Source organism: Pan troglodytes, chromosome 8, assembly GCF_028858775.2.
Source record: "Pan troglodytes isolate AG18354 chromosome 8, NHGRI_mPanTro3-v2.0_pri, whole genome shotgun sequence".
Taxonomy (NCBI): Eukaryota; Metazoa; Chordata; class Mammalia; order Primates; family Hominidae; genus Pan; species Pan troglodytes.
In genome coordinates, this window is record NC_072406.2 from 113,715,576 (window position 1) to 113,742,008 (window position 26,433).

Consider the following 26,433-nt stretch of genomic DNA (forward strand, 5'->3'; position numbering starts at 1 on the left):
TCCAGATTTGGGGGCCCTGCCCCCTCCATTAGTGAGGCCTTAAGGAATGATTGAGGAGCTCTCCCCTTTAATCTATAGAAGTAATTTCATGTTTGTTTGAAATAGAAGATGAAAGGCAGTGGGGGTTGGGAGGACTGAAGCCCAGCATGGCTCTACCTGCCCACCCTGGTCCCTGGGTTCAGAGGGAAGGAGAGCTGGGCACTCATGGGGCTGCACAGGGACAGCAGTATAAAAGGCCCACCCAGACTGGGCTGCCAAGCTGGGCCCCTACCCCAGCATTCATGCCACCACTGGAAAATGTCATGGCCATAAGTATCTGCAGTCAGAAATACAGGACAGCCCAAGGGGTCCCTACCCTCAGGGGGAGAGCCAAGGGCCCAATGAGCACCAGGCCCTGGGGGCCAGCACAAGTCCTGAGAGCCCCTGGTCTGCCCGCACAGCCTGGCAGGGGCTGAGAAGTTTCTTTCTGCTGTGCTGTTCTCTGGTTCTCTAAAATGGCCACACACACTTTAAATGGGCCAATAAAAAGATACAATTTCTTTTGCCCCTGGGCCCAGGACCCTCAAGGCTCTGTTGTGTGGTGCCCGTGAGGTTAAGTTCAGAGCATAAACTGACACACCAGGCTCTGGGAAAAGGCCCATCTCTTCTAATAGCAACCCAGCAGTGCCACAGGAGCCCTGCTGGGGCTTTGATTTGGGAAAACAAACAGAAATGGCACCGTGGGCCCTTCTCGGCCCCCACCCCAAGACCTATTTAACTAGAAAACTCTAGCTCAACTGCTCTGGTAGAGGGAGAGATTGGCCCGACAATAGCCCCAAACTTTGGGGGAAAAGGGGACAAAACAAGCTGTCTGTCTCCTCATCCCCTCCTCCTGGGCTCCTTTTCTAACTGCAAGTGTGTTCTTATAAAAACGATTAGATTGCAATTTGTATAACGTGGTGACCCCCCAAATTCAGACATTTCACCCCTTTTCTCTGGAAAGAATGTTAAGAATGCTTCTCGGCCTCTCACTGTGGGGGGCGAGAGGGGGGTGCAGAGCCTTGGCTGTTGCACAGCTTGTGTGGGAACAGGGCTGCTGCTCAGAGCCCCAGGCCAAGATGGGAGCAAGGGCCAGCCTGTCACTATAGAAGGCCAGACAAAAAGTCCATTCCCTTCCAACTCCCGTGGACAAAGCCCAGGCCTCCAGGAGCCACTAAGGGCTGGGGGCCTCCACACCCTAGCCTCCCCCGAGTCAAGTCCAGCAATTCTCTCTCCACCCAGGGAAACATAAAGACAGATGGGGCCATCTGTGTGAGCCTGATGAATGAGACGCAGGCTGAGGAGGGGCAACCTGGGGGAGACCTGTTTCCTTGGCTCTGACCGTGTGCAGGCTGCTCCTGGGAACCCCACTACCTGGACAAGAAGAAGCAAGCAGAGTGCGGCCACACCCCTGAGAGGTCAGGGCCCCCTGGCCCAAACCATCCTGCTGCCCAGGTGACTCTACTGCAGCTGGAGGGAGAGAACTTCCTGCCAGTCAGAGAGGAGGGACATTTACATGAAATGCTGACACCCATCACCATCTTTGTGGGGGCAGCTAACTGATGGTAGGGGCTGGCCCTAAAAACCTGGATAGCCCGCCAGGGACAGGCCCTGAGTGCTAAGCTGGACTGGGCACAGGGGGCAGTCCCTGGCACCCTACCCCTGCCCACCAAGTCTGCAGAGCTAGGAAGCCTGGTGCCCTGCTGCACTTCTCCCAGCCTCCCCAACAGCCGCCTGTACTAGAGCACTCCTGAGTCACCACCTCCTCCACCTCGCAACCCACAGCTCAGCATGTCCGTGGCTCCCACACCATTTTTCAGTCATTTTTAACATACTGAATTCCTGATGCTGTTCTCTGGAGACCCTATGGATGCTCATTCCTGCATCTGTTTGAGTCTGTGCTTACCTGTGCACTTGTCTGCCATGTGCTACCTTGAAATGCAACAATGGCTTTTGGAGAGAGAGAGAGGAGGGAAGGGTGACAAAAGAGTTGACCACCTTCCATCTCTGCTGCCTAGGGGACAGATGGCTTGAAGGTATAAGCTGGCCCAACATGGCTGCAAAGAGAATGGGAGGTTTTTCCTCCCTTCTGTCTCCTTCCTTCAGTCGAGCATCTTCTGTATACAAAGCATTGTGCTTAATGGAAACTACAGGGAGATGTAAGCTGTGACTTGATCAAGAAGACTTTGTCCCTGCCTTCAAGGAGTATTCAATCCAGGGAGAGAAAGAAGTCTGCAACATATATCCAACTAACAAATCAAAATGTGAGTTGGTAGGTACCACAGAGAACAACGGAAAGTTCTACAAGGGGGCAGCTAAGAAAAGCAAGCATTTCTGACTGGGGGTGTTGACTGATTCTTCACTGACAGACAGGGCTGTCATAGGCAATGACAAGATAGGGAGATGGCCCAGGTGGCAGGAGCAGCAACAACAAAGGTGCAGCACTAGGGCAACCAGGCTGTTTTGGCGGCAGCTGGCAATCTGGTTTGGTTGGAGGCTTGGGAGTGTGCTGGCAGGGTCTGGCCTCCAGGCCACAGTGGGCCTTAGGGTGCACATCCCTCACCTGGCACAAACTCCGTGAGTGGCAGACAGCCATGAGGCTTTTGAACAAACAGTGATTGTCCTAGTCCAGGCCCCGATTGTAGATAAGGAAACCAAGAGTCACAGACAAAAAGTGACAATGTCGTATAGCAAGGAAAGGCAGAGCCTGAATCCATGATAAAGGCAGAGCTCCTGGAAATCCCGTCTGGTAGCAGCTTTCAGGATGACGGGAACAGAGGGAAGTAAGCTGAAGGGCCTGTTGTTCTCTTTGTGTCTGCTGGAGCCAGATGAGACGGCTGCTTAGGTTACCTGGTGGCAGAGTAGCCACCGCAGCAACAGCTCACATATCCTGAGTCCATACTGTGTACCAGGCAACGTGCTGAGTGTTTTACTCGTATCAGCCCATTTAATCCTCACAACAGGCTTTGGAGGTAAGTTTCTTAACCCCATTTTACAGATGAGAAAATGAAGGCGCAGGGGTCACGCACCTAGTAAATCTTAGATCTATATGCTTCAGGGTGGTGGCACTCCCCACCTTCACAGACAATGCAGCCACTCCATCACTGGCCCCTCAACATCCTCAGGACTTGCCCCAAGAGTTACCCAGGGTCACCTCCAGCCCTTTCCAGCTCTTTGCAGGCTTTTCCACCTCACAGATGCCCAGAGGCTTGCCCTCTGGTGGAGGTAGTGAGAGAATCAAGGGGACAGATAGGTTCTAAACATTAACAATGGAGGAGCTATGGAAGCTTCACTTGCCTCAGCCCCATCAGGTGAGAAGGAAGGGCCTTCTCAAGCATACAGCCTCTCACATGCATGTGTCTGTGTGCACACACCCCCAGCACCCGCCCACGCACATGTGTTCAGACACAATGGCTCAAAGGCCAGGCAGCCCACTTTGTACTGCTAACAAGGGGGCCATAATTACAGGAAGGGGCAGCCGGGTAGATAAAAGGATACAAAATTTCAACATCTGTTGCCATAAAGGGATAAGGAGAAGTGAAACGCAAAGTATCAGTTTGGTGTCAGCAGGCAGAGAGCCAATTTCAAAGAGTTCAGGGGGACAGAGGAGACAAGAAAGAAAAAGTTAAGGGGGGAGAAAGAAAGAGAAAGAAATTACAGGGTTCCTTAAAGAGGTAAAGAAAAAAGAGAATGAAAAAAAGCTATCAGTAATGCTTTCAAAGGAGAAGGGAGGTACTTTAAAGAGGGGCAGTTCCCGTAATCACCCTGACTGTGGGCCAGGCCCCTGCACAAGGTGGGGGCAGAGGGCCAGGGCAGACAAAGCCACACCTGGGCAGGATGGGCACTAACAGTGCTCTCAGAGTGGCCCAGCCTGTGTGCAGGACACGGCTTCCTTCTCCAGACAGAAGGGGCTCCAGCCAGATGTCCCTTACCATTTATTCCAAATGTCATTAGATGCCCTGATACTCACTCATATCCTGTGCTCAGTTCAGGATACCAAGGTCAGTTCCCAGCTCAGAGGGAGAGTTCTACCAGGCCACAGCCATGGCTGACCAGGTGGCCCTTATCAGTGTTCCAACACTGTGTTCAGTGGAAAGGGCCACCAACTCCAGCCACAGGGGTCAGGATCAAGGAGAGCTTCGTGGTGGAGGTGCTGTTTATACTGAAGAGCAAGCAGGGTTTCATTAGGCACAAGAGGGGGTATTCTGGGCATGGGGTTGGCTTGAGCACAGGCTCAGAGGAGAAAAATCTAGGGCATCTGTTAGGATGGGTGAGAAGCCTATTCTGCCCCTGCCTTTGTTGAGAAAAGGGGAACTTGGGAGCTTTGAGGTGGAAGTGGAGGTGTAACAGGGGACCAGGGATGACCCTGGCCCAAAGGGGAAGGGGAATCAATGGGATGTGTGCAGGGCTTGCCACACACACAGGGCAGCACAGGACCTGGCCAAGGACTCAATACCCTAGGAGCAGCCAGGTCACCAACCACCTCCCCACCCCTTTCCCCACCCCACAATCCCAGTGGGGCTTAGGGCTGTGACTGTGGCTGGACCTACTATGACACCTTCAGGTCTGGGATTAAAGGGCTCTCCATCCTGAAGCCCACCTGCCCACAGGCTATCAGGGGCCCAGCTGTGCCCTGTGCTCAGGGCACCAGTGCTAGGTCCATCTCAAATGCCCCTTGGCAGAAAAAAATAAAACCCACAGCAAGAGGAAGCCTATGGAGGAAGCGGGTATTTGTGATGTCAGGCCAGTCAGACCCACTTGGGCCTTCCAGCTGCCAGGAGCTGGGCCCCACACAGTCAACACATGGCACCTTCCCTGGGGCCTAGCCAAGGAAGGGTCCTGCTCAAACATAGACAGAGAACACAAGATGAGCCTTGATTCCTCCAAACCCCAGGCTCGGGCAGGATGGCTTTGGCATAGTTCCTCAGGGCCTGATGGGATCACAGGGCCTAGCTAGGGATACTTCAGTGGTTGGTCAATCAAGATGAAGATACCGGAATTCCTGGCACTTGGGAGTTAGGGAATGGGCTTGAAGACCACCTACCATCAGAAGCAGAAATATTCTGGCACTTTGAGGTTGGGTGAAGGACTCTTTCTCATTTAGATAGTAATCCTCTGTCCTTGGGCCTAATCCCATGGTACCCAGTTCCAGAAGACAGAAAAGCAGAAAAAGTCCAGGCGCAGTGGCTCACACCTGTAATCCCAGCACTTTGGGAGGCCGAGGCAGGTGGATCACGAGGTCAGGAGATCGAGACCATCCTGGCTAAGACGGTGTAAACCCTGTCTCTACTAAAAATACAAAAAATTAGCTGGGCGCGGTGGCAGGCGCCTGTAGTCCCAGCTACTCGGGAGGCTGAGGCAGGAGGATGGCGTGAACCCGGGAGGCGGAGTTTGCAGTGAGCCGAGATAGCACCACTGTACTCCACCCTGGGTAATAGAGCGAGACTGTCTCAAAAAAAAAAAAAGAAAAGAAAAGAAGAGGAAGGGGGAAGGGGACAGCCAAGCTCCTTGCCACTTAGGCAACGGCTGTGTGCCTGTGGCTGCCTTCTGACCTGTGTGCTCCAGCTAGCAACTGCCCCTCCATCCCTGTTCCAGCCCAGCCTGCAAGGAGAACAGTCTCTAGTGGTCTTGATGGAATGAGGGGCTGAGGGAACAGTGGTGACCCTGAAAGGGGTCCAGGTTCTGTGAGAAGCAGCATTGGCTGCCTGAGGGTGAGTAGCTGAGAGACACACATAGACGTGGGTGATGGCTCCCCTGATGGGAGCGCTGGTGCCCAGTGGGTGGCTACAGCTTTGAATGTGTCCCAGCCCCCACCATCATCCAGGGTATAGCAATGCTTAGGGCAAACTGCCCCTCCAGTACTCCCCGCTCTCTGCCCAAGCCCCAGCACATACATAAAAGAGAAAATCCAGGCGCTCCTCAAGTTTCAGCAGTGACAGGTTAAAAGCAAAGAATCCATCCAGCACCGCTCACTGCCCAACCCCAAGTCCTGCCGGCAATGCTGCTCCACCTCTCGGATTGGCCTGTCAGTCAGGCTTTGGTGTTACTGAAAGATCAAACTTTGTCCTGCCTGTTCATTACCTTAATCCTATTTTCTACATGGCTTTATTATCTACTTGGGCTTCTCTGGGAAAGACAGCTCTAGAGAGTCATCCCGTCCATCCATTTCCTCCCACCAAAAGCAAATGCCTCCACCAGGGCATCTTTCCTCAATCGCTGTACCATTTGGTCCTCCAAGCTTCTCTGGGGACAGGACAGATGTTTAAACAAAGCCTGGTTCCTCCCAGTGGATGAACCTGGGGCTGGAGAGAAGGCACTGCCAAGTGGTGCCCAGGGCAACCCTGCCACAAGCAGCAGAGCCCACAGGCTGGCCAGAGCGGGCGGGGTTGTTTCTTCTCAGGCTCCAGGAAGAACTGAGGCCATAGTTGTTTGTTTTGTTCTGTTTTTAATTTTTTTTGGTAAGAAACAAGGTCTCACCATATTGCCCAGGCTACTCTCAAACTCCTGAGCTCAAGCGATCCTCCTGCCTCAGTCTCTCAAAGTGCTGGGATTCCAGGCATGAGCCACCATGCCTGGCTAATCACTGTCTCATACCTATTCTCATTAGAGTCCATTCTGGTTTCAATAAAGACCCAGTGTTTGGGGTTAATGAGATCTAGGGGTTTCATAAGAGAATAACAGTCAAATAAATGGTGCCTTAGAACTCCATCCTGACCATAAATCTGTACCGAAGAGTACCCTTCACCAAGGCAACCATAGGCAGAAGAGGCCATTCAAAGATTACCCAACATTTGAGATGATGCTGGGTCACAGTGGTGTACCCAGCCCGCCACCCGGCTTGTGTGTCATCCTGGGCCCAGGCAGGTGATGATGCCAAACACAAGGCCCAGCTATGTAACCAAGTAAAAACTTTCATCAGAATGCCCATCTTTGTGACCCACAGCCCATTGTCAAGAGCCTTCCCTGTGCCAGGAGTTCAGCAGGTTCACCTCCGCCTCCACTAGTCACTAAGACACGGATATTTTGAGAATTAAAAGCCTCCACAAGCCAGGCACAATGGCTTACACCTATAATCCCAGCACTTTGGGAGGCCAAGGTGGGAGGATCACTTGAGCCAACGAGTTCGAGACCAGCCTGGGCAACATAGCGAGACCTTGTCTCTACAAAAAAATTTAAAAATTAGCCAAGCATGGTGGGGCATGTCTATAGTCCTAACTACTTGGGAGGCTGAGGCAGAAGGACCATTTGAGCCCAGGAGTTCAAGGCTGTGGTGAGCCGTGATGATGCCACTGCACTCCAGCCTGGGTGACAGAGCAAGTCCCTGTCTCTCAAGAAAAAAAAGAAGCTTCCACAAACTCCGAGGTACTAGTTTGGGTGGGAAGGAAGAGCAGGAAAGAGACAGCTTGCATTAGTTGAATGCCTCCAAGGTGACAGGCACTGTATGGGAAACTCTTTCACGATAACTTTGTTCATACCAGTTCTGTTAGGTAGGGATAATTAATTTCCACTTTACAAATGAGGAAACTGAAGCTCAGAGGGCCCCAGATCACAGCAAGAGGCACAGATAAGTTATGGCTAACTTATCTACTATGTTAATGAGAAACAACTGAAGGACCTAGAACTTTTGGCCTGAAGAAGAGGAGGCCCTGGAAGAGCAGAACCAAGGTTTTCAGATATTTAAAAGTCTGTTCTTCAGGAGAGAGGTTCAACTTGCTTGTCTCTTGTCTAGGATCACAGCTTCAGGGAGCAAATCAATCCATGATAAAGGGTGGGCATTCTCACTCACAGAGCTACCGAAAGACGGAATGGTTGTTTGGGGAAGTAGGGAGTTTCCCATCCCTGTTCTTGGATGACTATCAAAAGAGAATGTTGAAGGAAAAAAACCATGATTCATTGATTAAAACATCTCATGTTGTTTTAAAAATTTTGAAAAGACTGACTATAGAATGGATTTTTCAAAAAAAAAAAAAAGCTATGGCTAATGCTTTCCTAGGGAGATGGAGAAAAATGGAGAAGACAAAGCTACAGCAACTGAGGAAGCAGGTGAGAAGAGCATCTTCACTAGTGCTGTCAAATGTGGCATTTAAGACACAGACCACATGTGGGGCCTAGGGCAAGGTGAAGAGTTCTTAGACTTGACACCAAAGGCACAGTCAATAAAAGAAAAAGTCAATAATTTAGATTCCATCAAAATTTTAAACATTTGCTCTTCAAAAGACCCTGTTAAGAGGATAAAAAGACAAGCAGCCGGGTGCGGTGGCTCACGCCTGTAATCCCAGCACTTTGGGAGGCCGAGGCAGGCGGATCACGAGGTCAGGAGATCGAGACCATCCTGGCTAACACAGTGAAATCCTATCTCTACTAAAAAAATACAAAAAATTAGCCAGGTGTGGTGGCAGGTACCTGTAGTCCCAGCTACTTGGGAGTCTGAGGCAGGAGAATGGCGTGAACTCAGGAGGCAGAGCTTGCAGTGAGCTGAGATCACGCCACTGCACTCCAGCCTGGGCGACATAGTGAGACTTCATCTCAAAAAAAAAAAAAAAAAAAAAAAGACAAGCTACAGATTGGGGGTAGATATTTGCAAATCACATATTTGACAAAGGACTAATATCTAGAATACAGAAAGAACTGTCAAAACTCAATGGTAAAAAAAAGCAAACTGCTTGCCTCGGCAGCACATATACCAAAATGGAAATGATACAGAGAAGACTGGCATGGCTCTTATGCAAGAATGACATGCAAATACATGAAGTGTTCCATTAAAAGAAAACAATCCAGCAGGCAAAAGACATGAACAGACGTTTCGCCAAAGAGAATATTCATATATGAAATATATGGCAAATAAACACATGACAATATATTAACATAATTAGCTATTAGGGAAATTCAAATTAAAACATGATGAAATATAACACCTTTAGAATAGTTTAAAAATAGTGAATCCAGGCATCATGGCTCATGCCTGTAATCCTAGCACTTTGGGAGGCCTAGGCAGACAGATCGCTTGAGCCCAGGACTAGCCTGGGCACGATGGCAAACCCATCTCCAAAAAACACACAAAAAATTAGCTGGGCATGGTGGCACACGCCTGTAGTCCCAGCTACTAGGGAGGCTGAGATGGGAGGATTGCTTGAGGCCAGAAGTTCAAGACCAGCCTCGGCAATATAATGAGAACCTGTATCTCTAAAAAACATAAATAAATACAGATTTTAAAAAAGAAAAAAAAATAGTGAAATACCAAATGCTGGTGAGGATGTGAAGAAATTGGATCTCTCATACATTGGTGGTGGGAATGTAAAATGATAAAGATACTCCAAAAAATAGCTTGGCAGGTAAAAAAACTAAGCATACACTTACCAAACAACCCAGCATTTGTACTCCTTGGCATTTATCCCAGAGAAATGAAAATGTATGCCCACACAAAAACCTGTACGTGTTGTAATAGCTTTAGTTGCAATAGTCAAAAAATTGAAAACAGCCCAAACATCCTTCAATGGGGAAAAGAAACTTTGGTATATCCATACCATGGAATACTACTCAGCAATAAAGAGGAATGCACTATTGATATATGCAACAACATCTGTGGGTCTCAAGGGAATTATGCTGAGTTTTTAAAAAGCCAGTTTCAAAAAGTGACATATTGTATTATTCCATTTATGTAACATTTGCAAAATGACAAAATTATAGAGATGGAGAACACATAAGAAGTTGCCAGGAATCAGGGACAATGGGAAGAGGAGGAGGGGAGAAGGATGGGTGTGACTACCAAGGGGTAAATGAGGAATTTTTGTGCTGATGGAACAAACAGTTCTGTACCTCAGTTGTGGTGATGGTTATCTGAATCTACACGTGATACAATTGCAAAGGACTAGACACACACAGACACAGACAGACACACACACACACAGAGTGCAATCTGAATAAAGGTCCATGGATGGTACCAGAGTCTATTTCCTGGTTTGATTATTATATATTATGTAAGATGTTACACAAACACCTTTCCATCTTATTTTTGTAACTTCCTGTGAATCTATAATTATTTCAAAATTAGAAAGTTAAAAAAAAAAAAAAAAACAGAATGGCAGATAATCAGATGGGAATATGTCAAGCCTGCCAAGGCAGAGAATTGTGAATAAAACCTGCATGTATTTTCACTGTTCTGTATAATTCTTTTTATAGGTCCGTAGGCCACCTTCAAAATTTCTTTATTTTAGCAAAATCATCTCTGGGGATAGATGGGATTTTATATAGCCACATAGGCATTCCTCAGAGAAAGAGTATCATAAATCCAAATTGTTGTTATTATCATAAATTCTACATGAAACTATTTACCTATCATAAATTACTTCAGCAGTCTCCTCCAGCTAACCCTGAATGATTCCATGTGAGAAGGCACCACAGCAGAGGCCTCCTACTAGACCACTTCCCAGCCTTCTCCTGGACCACTCAGCCAACTGAGGCAGAGGCTGGCTCAGCAAGCTTTCCTTCACCTCCTGGACTGGAAGCCAGCATGGGCTCATGAATCTCTTACCTGTTGAGGTCCCAGATTCTCAGGGGTGAGAAGTGCCCGCAACAAGCCGTCCCTGTCACAAAAGAGCTGCCAAACAAAAGGAGAACAAAGTCAGATCTGGCTTGTCAGAACCTGTGGTGGAAATGGCTAACAATGGGAAATGCCGTGCTCATTCCCTAGGGGATTGTGGGTTAAGCCAGAATGAGAGAAGTGGCCAAGGGAGCCATCAGAGGAGCTGTGGGAAGACATCTTGGAGCACTGTGAGGGGTGTAGCCCCCAGTGGTGCCTGGCCAGAAGACCCACGAGCTCAGCCACAGCTGGGCCTGCTGCACAGACTAGGTTGAGTGGTCTCTGCGCACCACAAAAACAGATCTCTAGACGTGACAAGTTTGAGCCCAGGAGAGAGCGAGCCTGTCGGGCTCCTGTTTAGGAATCCCAAGAGCACAATGGCAGGGCACAGAAAAGGGCTCCAGGGAACAGGTTGCTGGGGCTGGAAGGTGCTGCCCGTGGTCAGAAGTAGGAGCAGCTGAGGGGCATTCCTGAAGGTTTTAAGAGCTGGGGGAATCTGGTAATGTGGTATAAGCACAGGGCAGGTATAAAGGCACCAAAATGAGAAAAGGAAAAAATATGAAAGATGAGTGAATCCCTTGGATGGGTATATGCCACTACATAGGTGGGGCGGAGTCCCCAGAAGCCAGGCAGCCAGGGCTTCTGGAGAGTGGGATGGGAGTCCGCCAGAGTCCTCTGAGGCCAATAACAAACAACGCCGAGAGGCACACAAGAAGGAGCAGGCTGACCCTGTTGCCCAGAGTGTCCCTTTAGAGCCCTAAAAACCTCAACATATACAATCTGCAGAGTCTCACTTTAAATGGAGGCACAAGCCTGGTATAAAGGATCCACGCAGTGGGCCAGGCTGGCTGTAGTGCTGGCCTAGAACTTGAACCTATGAGCCAGACAACTCTTGTTAGAGGATTTGGTAGGGTGGAGAGGGGAAGCCTTCAGGAAACCTGGGCTTGAAACTTAAACAGCAAGCAAGCAAGTTGAAAGCAGTGGTGTTAGGAATGGGCCATGTCCCTACATGTCTTTCATGGGGGGGAAGGAAGACTGGACATACTAATAACACATTAGCAATGTGGGGGCAACAGCCCATCTGCTGTGGCCCAGCCCAGCACCTGTGGCTCCTCTGATCCCAAGCATGTCAGTGAGGAGATGCATTTCCACAGAGAGGGCCCTGGAGAAGCCAGTGGCTTTGGCTGGGGTGGGGAGGTTGGCCTGCCAGTTGCTGATGGGGGAGATGTTAGGGCAGGCACTGGCCAAACCACTGATTTACAATAAAAATTGCAGGGCAGGTGTCTGCTCTTCAGCCCTAGGCTGATAAAAAGGCCATACGAGCTATCCTGGGGCTTTCATGACTCAAGCCAAGACTTCCTCCAGGGACATGCCCCATCATCCTAGCTTCTTCAAGGCTGCCAGCAGCCACTAAACTATAGAGTGGGAGTGCCAAAACAGTCACTGTGCCATGCCCCAAGTGACTGCCAGCCTGGGAAGCAGCCAGTGGATACTGAAGAACCAAACTACAAAGTCAGGAGGTGTTGCCCTCTCCTCCCTCCCCCAACATTTTTCTATTTAGGGTAATCCATTAATAACTGGTAAAGCCAATTACCTTGGGCTGGAAACATAATAGCCACTTGGAAATCATTCGAGCAGGCAATTGGACTCTCCAGATTTGAGGAGTGGGGGCCAGGTGAAGGGCGCCAGCACAGACACAGGCATCTCTTTTTTTTTTGAGAGGAATCTCCCTCTGTCACCAGGCTGGAGTGCAGTGGTGCAATCTTGGCTCACCGCAACCTCCACCTCCTGGGTTCAAGCAGTTCCCCTGCCTCAGCCTCCCGAGTTGCTGGGACTACAGGCATGCACCACCACACCCAGCTAATTTTTGTATATTTAGTAGAGACAGGGTTTCACCATGCTGGCCAGTCTGGTCTCGATTTCTTGACCTCGTGATCCGCCCACCTTGGCCTCCCAAAGTGCTGGAATTACAGGCGTGAGCCAACGCGCCCGGCCAGGCATCTCTTAAGGCCTATGGCAGGCCTCTGACTGGCCACAGGCCTAAATTAGCATCAAGGTAAATCAATAGAGAGGGGAGCAACTTTAATCCTGCTGGAGATCAGAGTTGTGGGAGTGGCAGGGATGAGGGTGGGGTGGGGATGTAAATCCCCTTCCCAGGGACTCCTATTCTCCTCTATTCTGGCCCACCCACATCTGGCCCTGATCATCTGCCACCAGGAGGAGTGCCCCTCACCTTCATACCCTGTACAGGGCCTTTTTTTTTTTTTTTTTAATAGGGACAGGGGTCTCACTATGTTGCCCAGGCTGGTCTTGAGCTCCTGGGCTCAAGTTGATCCACCTGCCTCAGCCTCCCAAAGTGCTAGGATTACAGGTGTGAACCACTGGCGCTCAGCCTCCTGTGAAGTGCTTTCTTAACTGCCTAGATGTGACATCTATAAATGTTTCTTTCCAAAAGCTGCCCTTTTCTCTCACCTAACCACTATGAATCAAGGAGAAAAAAGAGGGAGAGAAAGCAGAGTGTCTTCCTGGCACTTAGGAGGACTTAAGAGTTTAATCAAATTTAACACTCAGTAAAAAACCATCAATAGTCAAGCAGATTTTGAGCAAACACTCACCAGGACTCACACCCAAACCATGGGGCCTGCCCAGGACTCTTGGGGGTCAGGCTGGGTGCAGACACAGTTTTGCACACCTTCAACTACTCCCCACTACCTGCAGCCATTCTTGCCCCCCACCCCACTCCCTTATTCCCATGGTCATTAGGAAGAATGAGCAAAAGCTACAGACCAGCCACACTCAAAGTCAGAAGATTAGAAAGGGTGTGCGCACATGCAATCTCAGGGTACAACAGATACACGGAGCAGAGGAAGAAAAGGAATTCACTACTCTCCAACACCCAAAGGGTGCGTCACATCTCACAATGAGTCCACAAGATAGATATTATTATTCCCATTGTGCAGAAAGTAAATATGAAGCAAAGGCCAAGCTTCCATGAATGGACTTAAAATACTGTGGCTGCACACAGGACCTGTTACCCCCACACTCAGACTCCTCCCTTGAGACTCACGGGATAAAGTGCTTTGAAAAGGGGCTGGTGGGGTGGGATCTGTGCATCACAGGCAGTCTCACTGGCCTCAGTTCTCTAACCCAGGTGATTTAACCCAAACAAAATGCTGTGCTCTGATAACCTGTTCGATTTGAATCCGCAAGATGTCTTCAACCAGATTCTCGTCACATCCCTCACGGTGCTGGCTCCTGTGCTAGGCGTGTCAAAGGCTCTCAATAAATACTTGGAGATCAATGAAATGAAAACGTGTATCATTCCCTCCGTGGCTCCTCCCAAGGGATTGCTCAGTGACTTTTCCCCACTAAAGGCCTTTGCTATAACTTCAATTTTGGGTTTGAAAGTGATGAAAAACCCAGCGCGGCTCAGAAAAGAAAGAAAATTCAAACGGCTTTTGCCCTCAGTCCCATCTCTTCCCTCAAGGGTATTCCAGGGACAAGGACATCAAATCTGTGCTAAAAAGACAGAGGCAAGAGCTGGTGGCTCCCCAGGTAGGCTGACCATCCTCCTAGTCCTTTCCATACTCATGGGACAAATGGCATTTCTGGTTTATCTTCCCATCTCCCCTTTGAGATCAGAATCCTTTAGAGGCTCTTGGGTACTGTACTGTCTAGCACAGTGCCTGGCCCAGAGAAGGCACTCAATAAAACTTTGTGGAACTGAACTAAGAGGGCCTTCCAGAGCCCAAAGCCTACACAGCTGGGAAAGCTAGTCATGTGCACTGTGAAGTTGGTCCCTCTGCTTCCTAAAGGAATGATTCCCAAATACCAAAGGCTCAAACTTGAATGACACATGACACAGGCATACAGTATCAGGGGAGTGAGAAGTCCCTCATAAGCACCACAATCAGGTAAGAGATGAGAGGTACCAACACCTAAAAATTAACATCAAAACACACACAGTCAGGCACACTCATGCAAGTACACATATCCCCTCTTAGCTAGAGGGTCTAAAAGTCATTTTGACTCCATAAGCTCTTTTTGGAACAGAAAGCCCTTACCAGAAGCCAGCCTTCTATAATTTCTCACCCTGTCCCAGACATTAACCAGATCTTCAACCTGCCTTACTCGTCCCCTGGCCCTAGCTCAGGCAAACCTGGCATCATGCAGACTATCATCAGGCTCCAGAAGTAGACATAGGGGCCTGTCTCACCAGAGGAAGATGCCAGGGAGTTAGAGTTTGTGTATTCAAGTTGAGAGATTAAAAATAACAAGACATAGAAAAGAGGAAAGCAAGGTAAGAAGGGAAATTAGTTGGGCACGGACAGTCTGAAAGGCAGGTAGATTCCTGCTGCTTCTGCCTTAGCTTAGGCCCTCTTAATAACACTAGTAATTTACTGAGCACTTACTATGTGCCAGGTGCTGAGCACGTGTTTCAAAAGCATTATCCTATGTAATCCTCATAACACTATGCAGTAGGTACCACTTTCCCTTTTTTTTTTTGAGACAGAGTCTTGCTCTGTCGCCCAGGCTGGAGTGCAGTGGTGCAATCTCAGCTCATGCAACCTCTATCTCCCAGGTTCATGCCATTCTCCTGCCTCAGCACCCCCAGTAGGTGAGTTAACAGGTGCGCACCACCACGCCTGGCTAATTTTTGTATTTTTAGTAGAGAGAGGGTTTCCCCAGGTTGGCCAGGCTGGTCTCGAACTCCTGACCTCAGGTGATCCACCTACCTTGGCCTCGCAAAGTTCTGGGATTACACGCATGAGCCACCGCACCCAGCCCCACTTTCCCTATTGTACACATGAGGAGACTGAGGCTCTGGGAGGTAATTAATTTGCTCTAGCTCACACAGGTAGCAACTAGTGGACTGGAATTGGAACCCAGTCAGTCTTGATTCCAGACCCAAGTTATTATACCACCCCTCGCCCAGAAGTTCTCATGTGGGCTACACTTCAAGAGTTAGTCTTGTTTGAATCTCTAGCATCTAGTATAATGCCTGACACATATTGAAAACTCAAATGCTTATTGATTGAATGAATGAATGAATGAATGGACAAATGAACAAATGACTCCACCTGGAAGAAGAAAGAAGCAACTGAGTGGCTCTGAGGCAGGGCAGCACAAGTGGCGTGCTCAGCAGCTGTGCCCCGTGGCTGGCCTAGAGCCGCCCAGCTGGCCCAGGCCCCAGCAGCCTCTGAGCCTGGGCTGACACACTTTGGCAAGGGAGGCCACCAGAGCTGTCACATCATTCACCAACATGCCCATCAAGTGTATTCAGTTCTCTTCAACCCGCATTGGCATTTTAATTACTGTTGGGTAAACTAATTTGTACAAATGAAGGCCAGGCTGCCTAATAGAATATGCAAGCTCTCTGACCTCTGACAGGCACTGACACAAGATACAAAGGCAGCCGAGGAAGGCTTTTTATCTGAGCCTTATTACTCTCTATTACTCCAATTAGTCAGGCTCCAGTGCTCCTAATTGGAGGAAAAATTGCAATTAAATCAATTTTTGATGGGCTGCAAGTGGGCTCCCGAACCGCCCTGCTTGTGAAACACTGATATTATAGCAGCAAAGGTCACAGGCCTCATCGGCACCTGGGGGCCCCCCGATTTCCCTTGGCCCCCTCCTTAAATACCTCAAGGAAACCTCTGTCCCTCCATTGGCTCAGCCAGCAAGGGTAGGAAGGAGGGAGTCATTAGAACATGTCAGGTCTCATTGCTGCTGCCGCCATCTGCTAACCTCCGCCACTGACATCATTACAGCAGTAAGTCCCAAAGCATGAATACAGTGCGAAGGTCACAAAAACTCACTTGGTGAGGGGAAGCCAGGAGCATAGCTGCAGTGACAGCACTGTGAGGGAGAGACCAGTAGAGTGGGAACAGGAGGTCAACAGAAGTCAGGAAGGGGAAAGACACAGGCAGGGGGCAGGTGAAAGTGTGAGACAACCAGTTCCTAAGATCCAGCCAACAGGGCACCCTGGGTCACCAAAGGGATAAGGAAATAGGTGTGATGGGAAGGGGAAAAAAACAGGCAAATCTTGTTACCTGTCCAGCAAACATCCCACCTTGCAGGTAGGGAAACATCCACCTGAATGCCCTCTAGAGCGCAGCTCCAGAAGCTGCTCGAGTCACATCTGTGATGAGTGGACAGGGCCATGCTTGTGGAACCTACCATCCACAGTGGCATCTGTTTCGAAAGAAGGAAGGGAGGCCCTAGGACCAAAGCTGCAAGACCAGGCAGGGGAAGATAAACACAACTTTTTTTTTTTATCAAACTAAAGCCGAATAAGAACAAGATGCCTAGCTAAAGCTTGAATTAATAAAGTTTAAAGCAAATAAAAAGAAGTTTCATTTCACACAGCAACTGGCATACCATTACCTCAAAGAGACGGTGCAGATAGAAAATTTAAATTCAAAAGCTTAGCCAACTTCACAGATGACTGAACCATAATGGGTTAATAGGGAAAGGAGGATATGCCTTGCCTTCAAGGGATAAAGACCAAAGCATGTTAAATAAATGATGGTCCATCTACTTAATGGAATATTATACAGTCCTTTTAAATGATGTTCCCAAATAATACAAGCAAGATACTTATGACATACTATTATAAGAGAAAAAAGCAGGGTACAAACAGCACTGTTACAACTACTAAAACAAAGAGCCTATGCAGAGAAAAGGAAAGAGTGGAAGAAAACTAAAATGTTAAAAGTGATTGTGTCTGGGCAGTAGAATGATAAGCAATTCTTTCTTCTTTTAAATTTTCTTCATTTTCCAAATATTATTTAATGAGCATGTGCTGTGTTTTAAAGGGAAAAACACATTATTTACTTTTTTGTTTTTTTTTTTTTTTTGAGACAGAGTCTCGCTCTGTCGCCCAGGCTGGAGTGCAGTGGCGCAATCTCGGCTCACTGCAACTTCTGTCTCCCAGGTTCAAGCAATTCTTCTGCCTCAGCCTCCCAAGTAGCTGGGAATACAGGCGCATGCCACCACGCCTGGCTAATTTTTTGTATTTTTAGTAGAGATGGGGTTTCGCCATGTTAGCCAGGATGGTCTTGATCTCCTGACCTTGTGATCCATCCACCTTGGCCTCCCAAAGTGCTGGGATTATAGGCATGAGCCACCGTGCCCAGCCATTATTTACATTTTATAAGAGAAAAGACAACATAACACTCCTGTCCATGACTCAGGGCCAAGGGCAGGCAGACCTGAAGGTGAGCAACCTGGTACAGCTAGTGTTAGCAACCATGGCCCTGGTACACCTTGCCCTGAAGTGATGGGACTGATCAGTAGCTTAAGGTTAGGCCAAGAAGCTCCAGATCAGAAGGGAGGTGCCCCACTGGCCTCTTTCTCCCAATTAGGCCACAGCTGGCAGAGGTCTGGGACACCTCTCCCAGTACACATACCACACATATTCTCTACACACACACACACACACACACACACACACGCACCCCTCTCTCAACCCAAGTGCATCAGGACAGGATGGTGCAAGTAGGTGCCTAGGTCAGGCTCTGGATAGTGTCCAGAGGCTGGAGCTCTTACTGCTTGCTCCCTGCCCCCCAACTGCAACTCCAACAAATAAGGGCCAGCAAAGCAGGGTTTCTGTGGAGGAGTGCATTCCTACAGCCAGAGAATGCCTACAGAGAAACACAAAATGATTATTCTCTATTTTAACGAAGGGTACAAGGTCAGCCTAACCAAGGATAGGAGAGCCTAGCCCAGGCTAGACAAAAGGAAGCCTGAGGTTTCTGATTCACTCAAGAATCAGAAACTTATAAACTTGAGCAATGGGAGCACAGAATTAATAGAGAGGGGAAAAAATAAGGAAATAAGAAACAAAAACTCTCAGTACAGTGGAATAACATAAGTTCATTAATCCTATTGAATTTAATAAGGTGTTGGGAGCTGCAGGGAGAAGAGTTTCTAAACTGGATTTCCATCTACATGGCCCCTTAAACAACTGCTCCATGTGCTCCTAAAAGAAAGAAATGGCAAGGTGTCCCTGTACTAAAGCAAAAACTGACCGGTTCAGACTTCCTGAGAAATGATGATACAATATTCACAAAATGAGGTACCCAACAAGAAGCATGCAAAAAGACAAGCTATACACGGTAATTACTTGCAGACAATATAATTGTCTGCCTAGAAAATCCAAAAGACTCAACCAAAAAACTATCACAATTAATACCAGGGTCAGATGAGGTAGCTGGCATGTTGCATACAACAGTAGAAAGGGGTGCAGGTATGCACCCCTGGCTCTGCCACCTAGTAATCATGTGATCCAGAGTGAGTTATTCAACCTCTCTACAGCCCTGTTTCTTCTTCATAAGACAGAAATAATAATAGTACCTAGGCATTGGCTTGTTATAAAGATTATATGGGAAGTGTAAATTAGTTCAACCATTGTGGAAGACAGTGTGGCGATTCCTCAAGGATCTAGAACCAGAAATACCATTTGACCTAGCAATCCCATTACTGGGTATATACCCAAAGGATTATAAATCATTCTACTATAAAGGGGACATCAATGAAGCTGGAAACCATCATTCTCAGCAAACTAACACAAGAACAGAAAACCAAACACTGCATGTTCTCATAACTGGGAGCTGAACAATGAGAACACATGGACACAGGGAGGGGAACATCACACACCAGGGCCTGTTAGGGGGTAGTGGGTTAGGGGAGGGATAGCATTAGGAGAAATACCTAATGTAGATGATGGGTGGATGGGTACAGCAAACCATCATGGCACATGTATACCTATGTAACAAACCCGCACGTTCTGTACATGTACCCCAGAACTTAAAGTATAATAAAAAAAGATTATATGGGAAAAGATGCTTAGAACAGTATATACACATAGCACACACCCACGGATGTTAGTTATTATTATATACCAGCAATAACCAAGTGTTATTATATACCAGCAATAACCAAGTGTTATTATATACCAGCAATAACCAAGTGTTATTATATATCAGCAATAACCAAGTGTTATTATATACTAGCAATAACCAATTGCAACCAAAATGTAATTAAAAATCCAGGCTGGGCGTGGTGGCTTACACCTGTAATCCCAGCACTTTAGGAGGCTGAGGGGGGTGGATCACCCAAGTTCAGGAGTTCAGCCTGGTCCAACATGGTGAAACCCTGTCTCTACTAAAAAAAAAAATATATATATATATATATATAAATTAGCCAGGTGTGGTGGTGGGCACCTGTAATCTCAGCTACTCAGGAGGCTGAGGCAGGAGAATCACTTGAAACTGGGAGAGGGAGGTTGCAGTGAGCCAAGATCGCACCACTGCACTCCAGCCTGGGTAACAGAGCGAGACTCCGTCTCAAAAAATAAATAAATAAAATAAAAATAAAATAAAAATCCATTCATGAAAAGAATTTAAAAACTGTAGAATATCTAAGAATAAATCTAACAAAAAAAAACAAGAGAAAAATGAACAAATAAACAAAAATCACTAGAAAAGATCCATATAAAAATATAAAACTTTACTAAAGAAGATAGAATTGTTGAATAAGTTTGGAAACATCATATTCCCAGATGTGAAATCCTGATTATAAAACTGTCAGTTCTCCCCCAATTAATCTATAAATTCAATACAGTCCCATCTACACAAGATTTTTACTTAATCAATTGATTCTAAAATTCATCTAGAAGAGGAAAACCACAAGAATAACCCAGAAATATCTGAAAAAGAACAATAAGAAAGAAGTTGTTCTACCGGATCAAAACATACTTTGTATGATATTCATGCTGAAATGGGTGAATAGATCAGTGGATCAGAATAACGAATCCAAAGCCACACCTATCTACTTGTAGAAAATCAATAGATCCTAAGTGTGGTCTTTAAGAGAGTAAAGAATGAACTAATCAATAAATGGTATAGGGTCCACTGAATACACATTTGAAAAAAAAAATTAGAAGCCTACCTCCCAGCAGATATCAATCTCAGATGGATTAAGGAGATAAACATTTTTAAACTGTATGAAAACCCATAAAGGTCTAAGAAAAAAATATAGGAAAATAGTTTTATAATCTTGGAAAGACATTCTTAAGATAAACACAAAATTCTGAAGCCATGAAGGTAGTGATCAGACAGACCTAACCTACAAATAACAAAAACTTCTACACAACAGAAGACATCAAAAACAACAAGCTGAAAGGAATTACCATATACAGCAGGGGTCTCCAACCCCCAGGCCACAGACCTGTACCAGTCCATGGCCTGTTAGCAACCAGGACGCACAGCAGGAGGTAAGTGGTGGGCAAGCAAACTTCAACTGAATTTACAGACACTTCCCATCACTGGCATTACCACCTTGAGTTCCACCTCCTGTTAGATCAGGGGTAGCATTAGATTCTCATAGGAGCACAAACCCTATTGTGAACTGCACATGCAAGGGATCTAGATTGTGGCTCCTTTTGAAAATCTAATGCCTGAGGATCTGTCACTGTCTCTCATCACCCCCAGATGGGACCATTTAGTTGCATGAAAACAAGCTCAAGGCTCCCACTGATTCTACATTATGGTGAGTTGTATAATTATTTCATTATATATTACAATATAATAGAAATAAAGTACACAATAAATGTAATGCACTTGAATCATCCCAAACCCTGACTCACCCCCCTCCCACCCCCGAGGCTATGGAAAAATTGAAAACTGTCTTCCATGAAACCAGTCCCTGGTGCCAAATATGTTGGGGACTGCTGATATATAGTCAAAAGATTAATACTGAGAATATTAAAAGAGGTGATGGGAGGCCAGAAGTGGTGGCTCATGCCTGTAATCTCAGCATTTTGGGAGGCCAAGGCAGGCAGATTGCTTGAGCCCAGGAGTTCAAGACCAGCCTGGGCAACAAAGTAAGACCCTGTCTTTACAAAATATGAAAAAAATTAGCTGAGTGTGGTGGCATGCACCTTTAGTTCCAATTACACAGGAGGGTGAGGTGGGAGGATCTGATCCCTTGAGCCCAGGAGGTCAAGGCTGCAGTGAGTTATGATTACACCACTGTACTCCAACCTGGGCAACAGAGCAAGACCCGGTCTCAGAAAAAAAAAAAAAAAGAGAGATGGAGGGGCACCCCTCCAGCACCCTGGGGGGGCGGGCAGAGGGAAGAGCGATCTTATAAATCACAGGCAAAAAGGTAGATAAATGAGTGAAAACTTGAACAAGTAATTTATGAAAAAATATACATGGCCAAATACATATGAAATAATGTTAAGCCTCTAGTAAGAATTGCAAATTAGGCCAGGCGTGGTGGTTCACACCTGTAATCCCAGCATTTTGGGAGGCTGAGGTGGGCGGATCAGTTGAGGTCAGGAGTTCGAGACCAGCCTGGCCAGCATGGTGAAACCCCATCTCTGCTAAAAATACAAAAAAAGAAAATTAGCTGGGGGTGGTGGCGTGCACCACCTAACTACTCAGGAGGCTGAGACAGGAGAATTGCTTGAACCCAGGAGGCAAAGGTTGTGGTGAGCCAAGATTGAGATTGAGCCACTGCACTCCAGCCTGGGTGAGAAAGCAAGACTCCATCTCAAAAAAAGAACCAAAAAACAAAAACAAAACAAAACAACGGAAAAAAAAAAACCAAAAAAGAATTGCAAATTAGAGAAAAAACAAAGATAATTACAAACACATATAGTATTTAGTGTGTGCCCAAGTGCTGTTCTAAGTACTTTCTATCAATTAGTTCACTTAACCCTCAAGACATTCCTACATATTTGATAATATTTTTCTAGGTATGATAATGGTATTATGATTACTATCTGTTTTTTTTTTTTTAAAGATGGAGTCTCGCTCTTGTTGCCCAGGCTGGAGTGTAATGGTGCAATCTCGGCTCTCTGCAACCTCCGCCTCCCGGAATCAAGCAATTCTTCTGCCCCAGCCTCCTGAGTAGCTGGGATTACAGGTGCCCGCCACCACACCTGGCTAATTTTTTGTGTTTTTAGTAGAGACGGGGTTTCACCATGTTGGTCAGGCTGGTCCTGAACTCCTGACCTCAGGTGATCCACCTGCTTCGGCCTCCCAAAGTGCTGGGATTACAGGCATGAGCCACTGCACCCAGCCTAGGATTACATTTAAAAAGTATCACTATCTTTTAGAGTACAGACTGAAATATTTATAGATGAAATTGTATGTCTGATATTTGCTTCAAAATAATATGGGACGGGAAAGTGTGTAGGGGTTAATGGAGCAAGGTTAGCCAAGAGTTGGTGATTATTCTACTTTTGTATATTTTGAAAATTTCCATTATAAAAACATTTTTAAAAAGCCACCATGGGCCGGGCACGGTGGCTCACATCTGCAATCCCAGCACTTTGGGAGGCTGAGGCGGGCGGATCACGAGGTCAGGAGATCAAGACCATCCTGGCTAACATGGTGAAACCCCATCTCTACTAAAAATACAAAAAAAAAAAAAAAATTAGCTGGGCGTGGTGGTGGGCGCCTGTAGTCCCAGCTACTTGGGAGGCTGAGGCAGGAGAATGGTGTGAACCTGGGAGGCGGAGCTTGCAGTGAGCCGAGATCGTGCCACTGCACTCCAGCCTGGGCGACAGAGTGAGACTCCGTCTCAAAAAAAAAAAAAAAAAAAAAAAGCCACCATGAGCCAGGCATAGTGGCTCATGCCTGTAATCCCAGCACTTTGGGAGGCCAAGGCGGGCAGATCACTTGAGACTAGGAGTTCAAGACCAGCGTGGCCAACATGGTGAAACCCCATCTCTACTAAAAATACAAAAATTAGCCAGGTGTGGTGGTGCATGCCTGTAATCCCATCTACTTGGGAGGCTGAGGCATGAGAATTGTGGGAGGCAGAGGTTGCAGTGAGCCAAGATCATGGCACTGTACTCCAGCCTGGGCGACAAAGCAAGACCCTGTCTCAAAAAAAAAAAAAAAAAAAAAGGTCACTATGAGGTTTGTATAGCCAAAATTATCCTCCTCCTTTTAGAGATAAGGAAAATGAGGAATAGAGAGGTAACTCACCAACATTACACAGCTAGTAGGAAAGGGACTGATGATTTGACCCCAGCCATGTGGGCTGCAAAGTCGACCCCTTAATCACTATTTTATACTCACTCCCCAAATTAAATATCATTTTTTACCTATCAGAGTGGCAAAATTTTTCAAAAAACGGATATTACCCAGTACTGATAAGAGGAAATGGGTAATTGTACACACTGTTTGCGGGTATAGAACCTGATACGGTCTAACTGGAAGGCAATGTGGTGGTGTCTAAAAACTTTTTGGTGCGCTTCCTCCTCAATCCAGCATGTTCTTTCTAAGTGTCTTTCCTGGAAAGATACCTGACCATATGTAAAAATAAGCAAGTACACAGATGTTTCCCAAAGGACTGTTTGTAACAGCAAGACACTGGAAACAACCTACGTGTCCATCAGTAGAAGGATGGCTACAAACTGTGGTTTGTAAGGCATGGAACTAGAATGCTGCAGTCAAAAAGAACATGGTAGGATGGGGTGCTCTGACATGAAAGCACCTCCAAGCCTTGTAGGGAGATGAGAAATTCAAGCTGCAGAACAAATGTATAATGTGAGCCTAAAACAAAGCAGAACCATATATCTATATATGTACACATATTGATGAAACTATATGATATCTGCTATTTGCTTCAAATGAAAAGATCTGGAATGACACATACTGGATGTCCTGCCAAAAAAAAAAAAAAAAAGAGTAGGATAACGGGAGGGGACACAGGTCACTGAAGGAGATTTTTCCTTTCTATTCTATATATTTTAAATTGTTTGAATTTTTACAATTAGAACATATTTATATATCACTTATGTATAAAACAACAAAACAGAAATTAAGAAATTAAAAGAATGGTAATTAAAATACTCATTTTGAAGTTACCTGAAAGATGTGTTGCATATTAGTAGCACACTGAATTAAATGTGATTCTGATTATTGCACAAACCACATGATATCTTGGCTCCATCCGGGACTTGACAGAGACCCTTTACCTGGATGGCTTTCTGAGTGGTGAAAGCCTGGGAACAGCTGCCTATGAGAACTCCAGTTTTCCGGCAGCTCTGACAGTGCTTTTCCCCAAACTTCTGCTTCATAACCACTCTGTTTGTAAAGAGATGCTATGCGTCATGAATTATACACAGTAGGACTACAGAAGTAGGATCCATGACAATAAGAGCTACTGTATCTATGTACACAATAGGTAAAGCCTATCCCTCACAAAAAAGGAGTGCTCCATTTGTAGAGGAGTGCCAGCAGCAAGCCCTGGTGCACGTGTCAACTCCCTGCAGTTTAATCCCAAATCATGCAGCTTGCTAATCATTTTCCTTTGGAGGAAGCCTGGGGCAGGCCAGACCTGTGCCATCCCAGGACTTGGTTCCAGTCTCTCTCTGCCCCTCAGGGAGGGTGCTAGGCCACTGCTCATTCATACAACCTCAGGTGTCTGCAACCAGGTTCTTTCTCTGTGCATGTCACATTAGAATATGGCGGGTTTTGCTAAGGACACCATCAACAGCTTACAAAGGAGGAATCCTTATTTGCTGACTAGTAATAATGTGAGGGGGAGGAGGTCAAAGGCTGTACAACAGTTCCTATCAGACTCTTCACTTTGTTTAAGAGTTGGTAGCCAAGGTCTCTGAGCTCAGTCACCATTCACATAGACACTTTGGGATTGGACATCATGGAGTCATTTGGCCTTTATCCAACTAGTAGACACCTATTGTTCTGTGTGCCCACATTCTCCCTCCATATATGTGATTCCTGAGAGATCCACCATGTTCTTACATGACTTTCCCTCCCTGGCCACAGTTAATTAATCAAGAGATGCGCAGCTGACCCAAAACCGGCCTGGGATTTTTGGAAGCCAGTCACTCTCTCTGATTTAAGCCATGAGCTGCCAAACTCAGGAGCACTTGGCAGCCTCATGGAATAAGCTGGTCAGCTTGGAGAAAGGAAGGAGCTAAGAACCATAAAGAAAGAGATGAGCACCCCAGAAGGATAAAGCCTTGGCAGCACTATGGCCTCTGGTTCAGCTAGTCCCAAGGGTGTATTTCAGTTCTGCCTTTGGCTTGGTTTTTCACCTTTTCCCTTGGATTTCATGAGCCAAATATTCTGTTTTATTTATGTGAATTTGAATTTGGTTTCTGTCACTTACAATAAATGTGTCCTGAGTAATATAGAGCCTCTGTTCAGTAACTGCTCGGCTTCTCACCCAACTGAATGTCCTCACTGAGAGATGAGCAAAGGGCTTTGCCAGGCCTCTACTGGACACCTTGGGGCCTAAGAAGATACTTCAACCACAAAATTAATACCTGGTAGGTCTTCTAGGAGAGCAGATGAAACAGAACCACACAGGCTGGCCTGGAACTTCAGAAAGGAGATGAGGTGTTCTCTTATACCAATGCCTAAGAACAGTGCCAGGAAAAATCTACCTGCCCACTCCCAGTAGGGGGTGAGGAGATGGTCTGGACAACAGAAAATAACAAGGATGCTGCTTGAGGGATGGGAGTCTAGTCTTCAAGGGACAAGGCCCTGATCTTCAGAGATTTGGTCCCTTGAATCCCTTTTTATGGACTGATGAGACTGAATGTTCTACTGGAAACCACATGACTCATTCTAATGGGGCAGAGTTTGGTTTACTCTCAAACCCTTCCATTTTCTTTTCTTTTCTTTCTTTCTTTCTCTTTTTTTTTTTTTTTTTTTTTTTTTGAGAGAGAGAGTCTCACTCTGTTGCCCAGGCTGGAGTGCAGTGGCATGATCTTGGCTCACTGCAACCTCTGCTTCCTGGGTTCAAGCGATTCTTGTGTCTTAGCCTCCCAAATAGATGGG

General features: G+C 46.7%; 1 protein-coding gene and 1 non-coding gene across 3 annotated transcripts in view; one reads left to right on the forward strand and one right to left on the reverse strand.

Moving 5' to 3' along the window:
* The window catches only part of FBXW4 (F-box and WD repeat domain containing 4), an 84,515-nt gene that overhangs the window by 3,507 nt on the left and 54,575 nt on the right, over positions 1-26,433 (reverse strand). For both annotated transcript variants that reach the window (XM_063781067.1, XM_016919170.3), the window contains exon 6: positions 10,550-10,615. In XM_063781067.1, the coding sequence (XP_063637137.1) occupies positions 10,550-10,615 (66 nt within the window). The remainder of the gene's footprint in view (positions 1-10,549; positions 10,616-26,433) is intronic.
* LOC112204649 (U6 spliceosomal RNA) lies at positions 8,678-8,784 on the forward strand. The gene has a single exon (XR_002938322.1). It is a non-coding gene; the product is annotated as a U6 spliceosomal RNA (small nuclear RNA).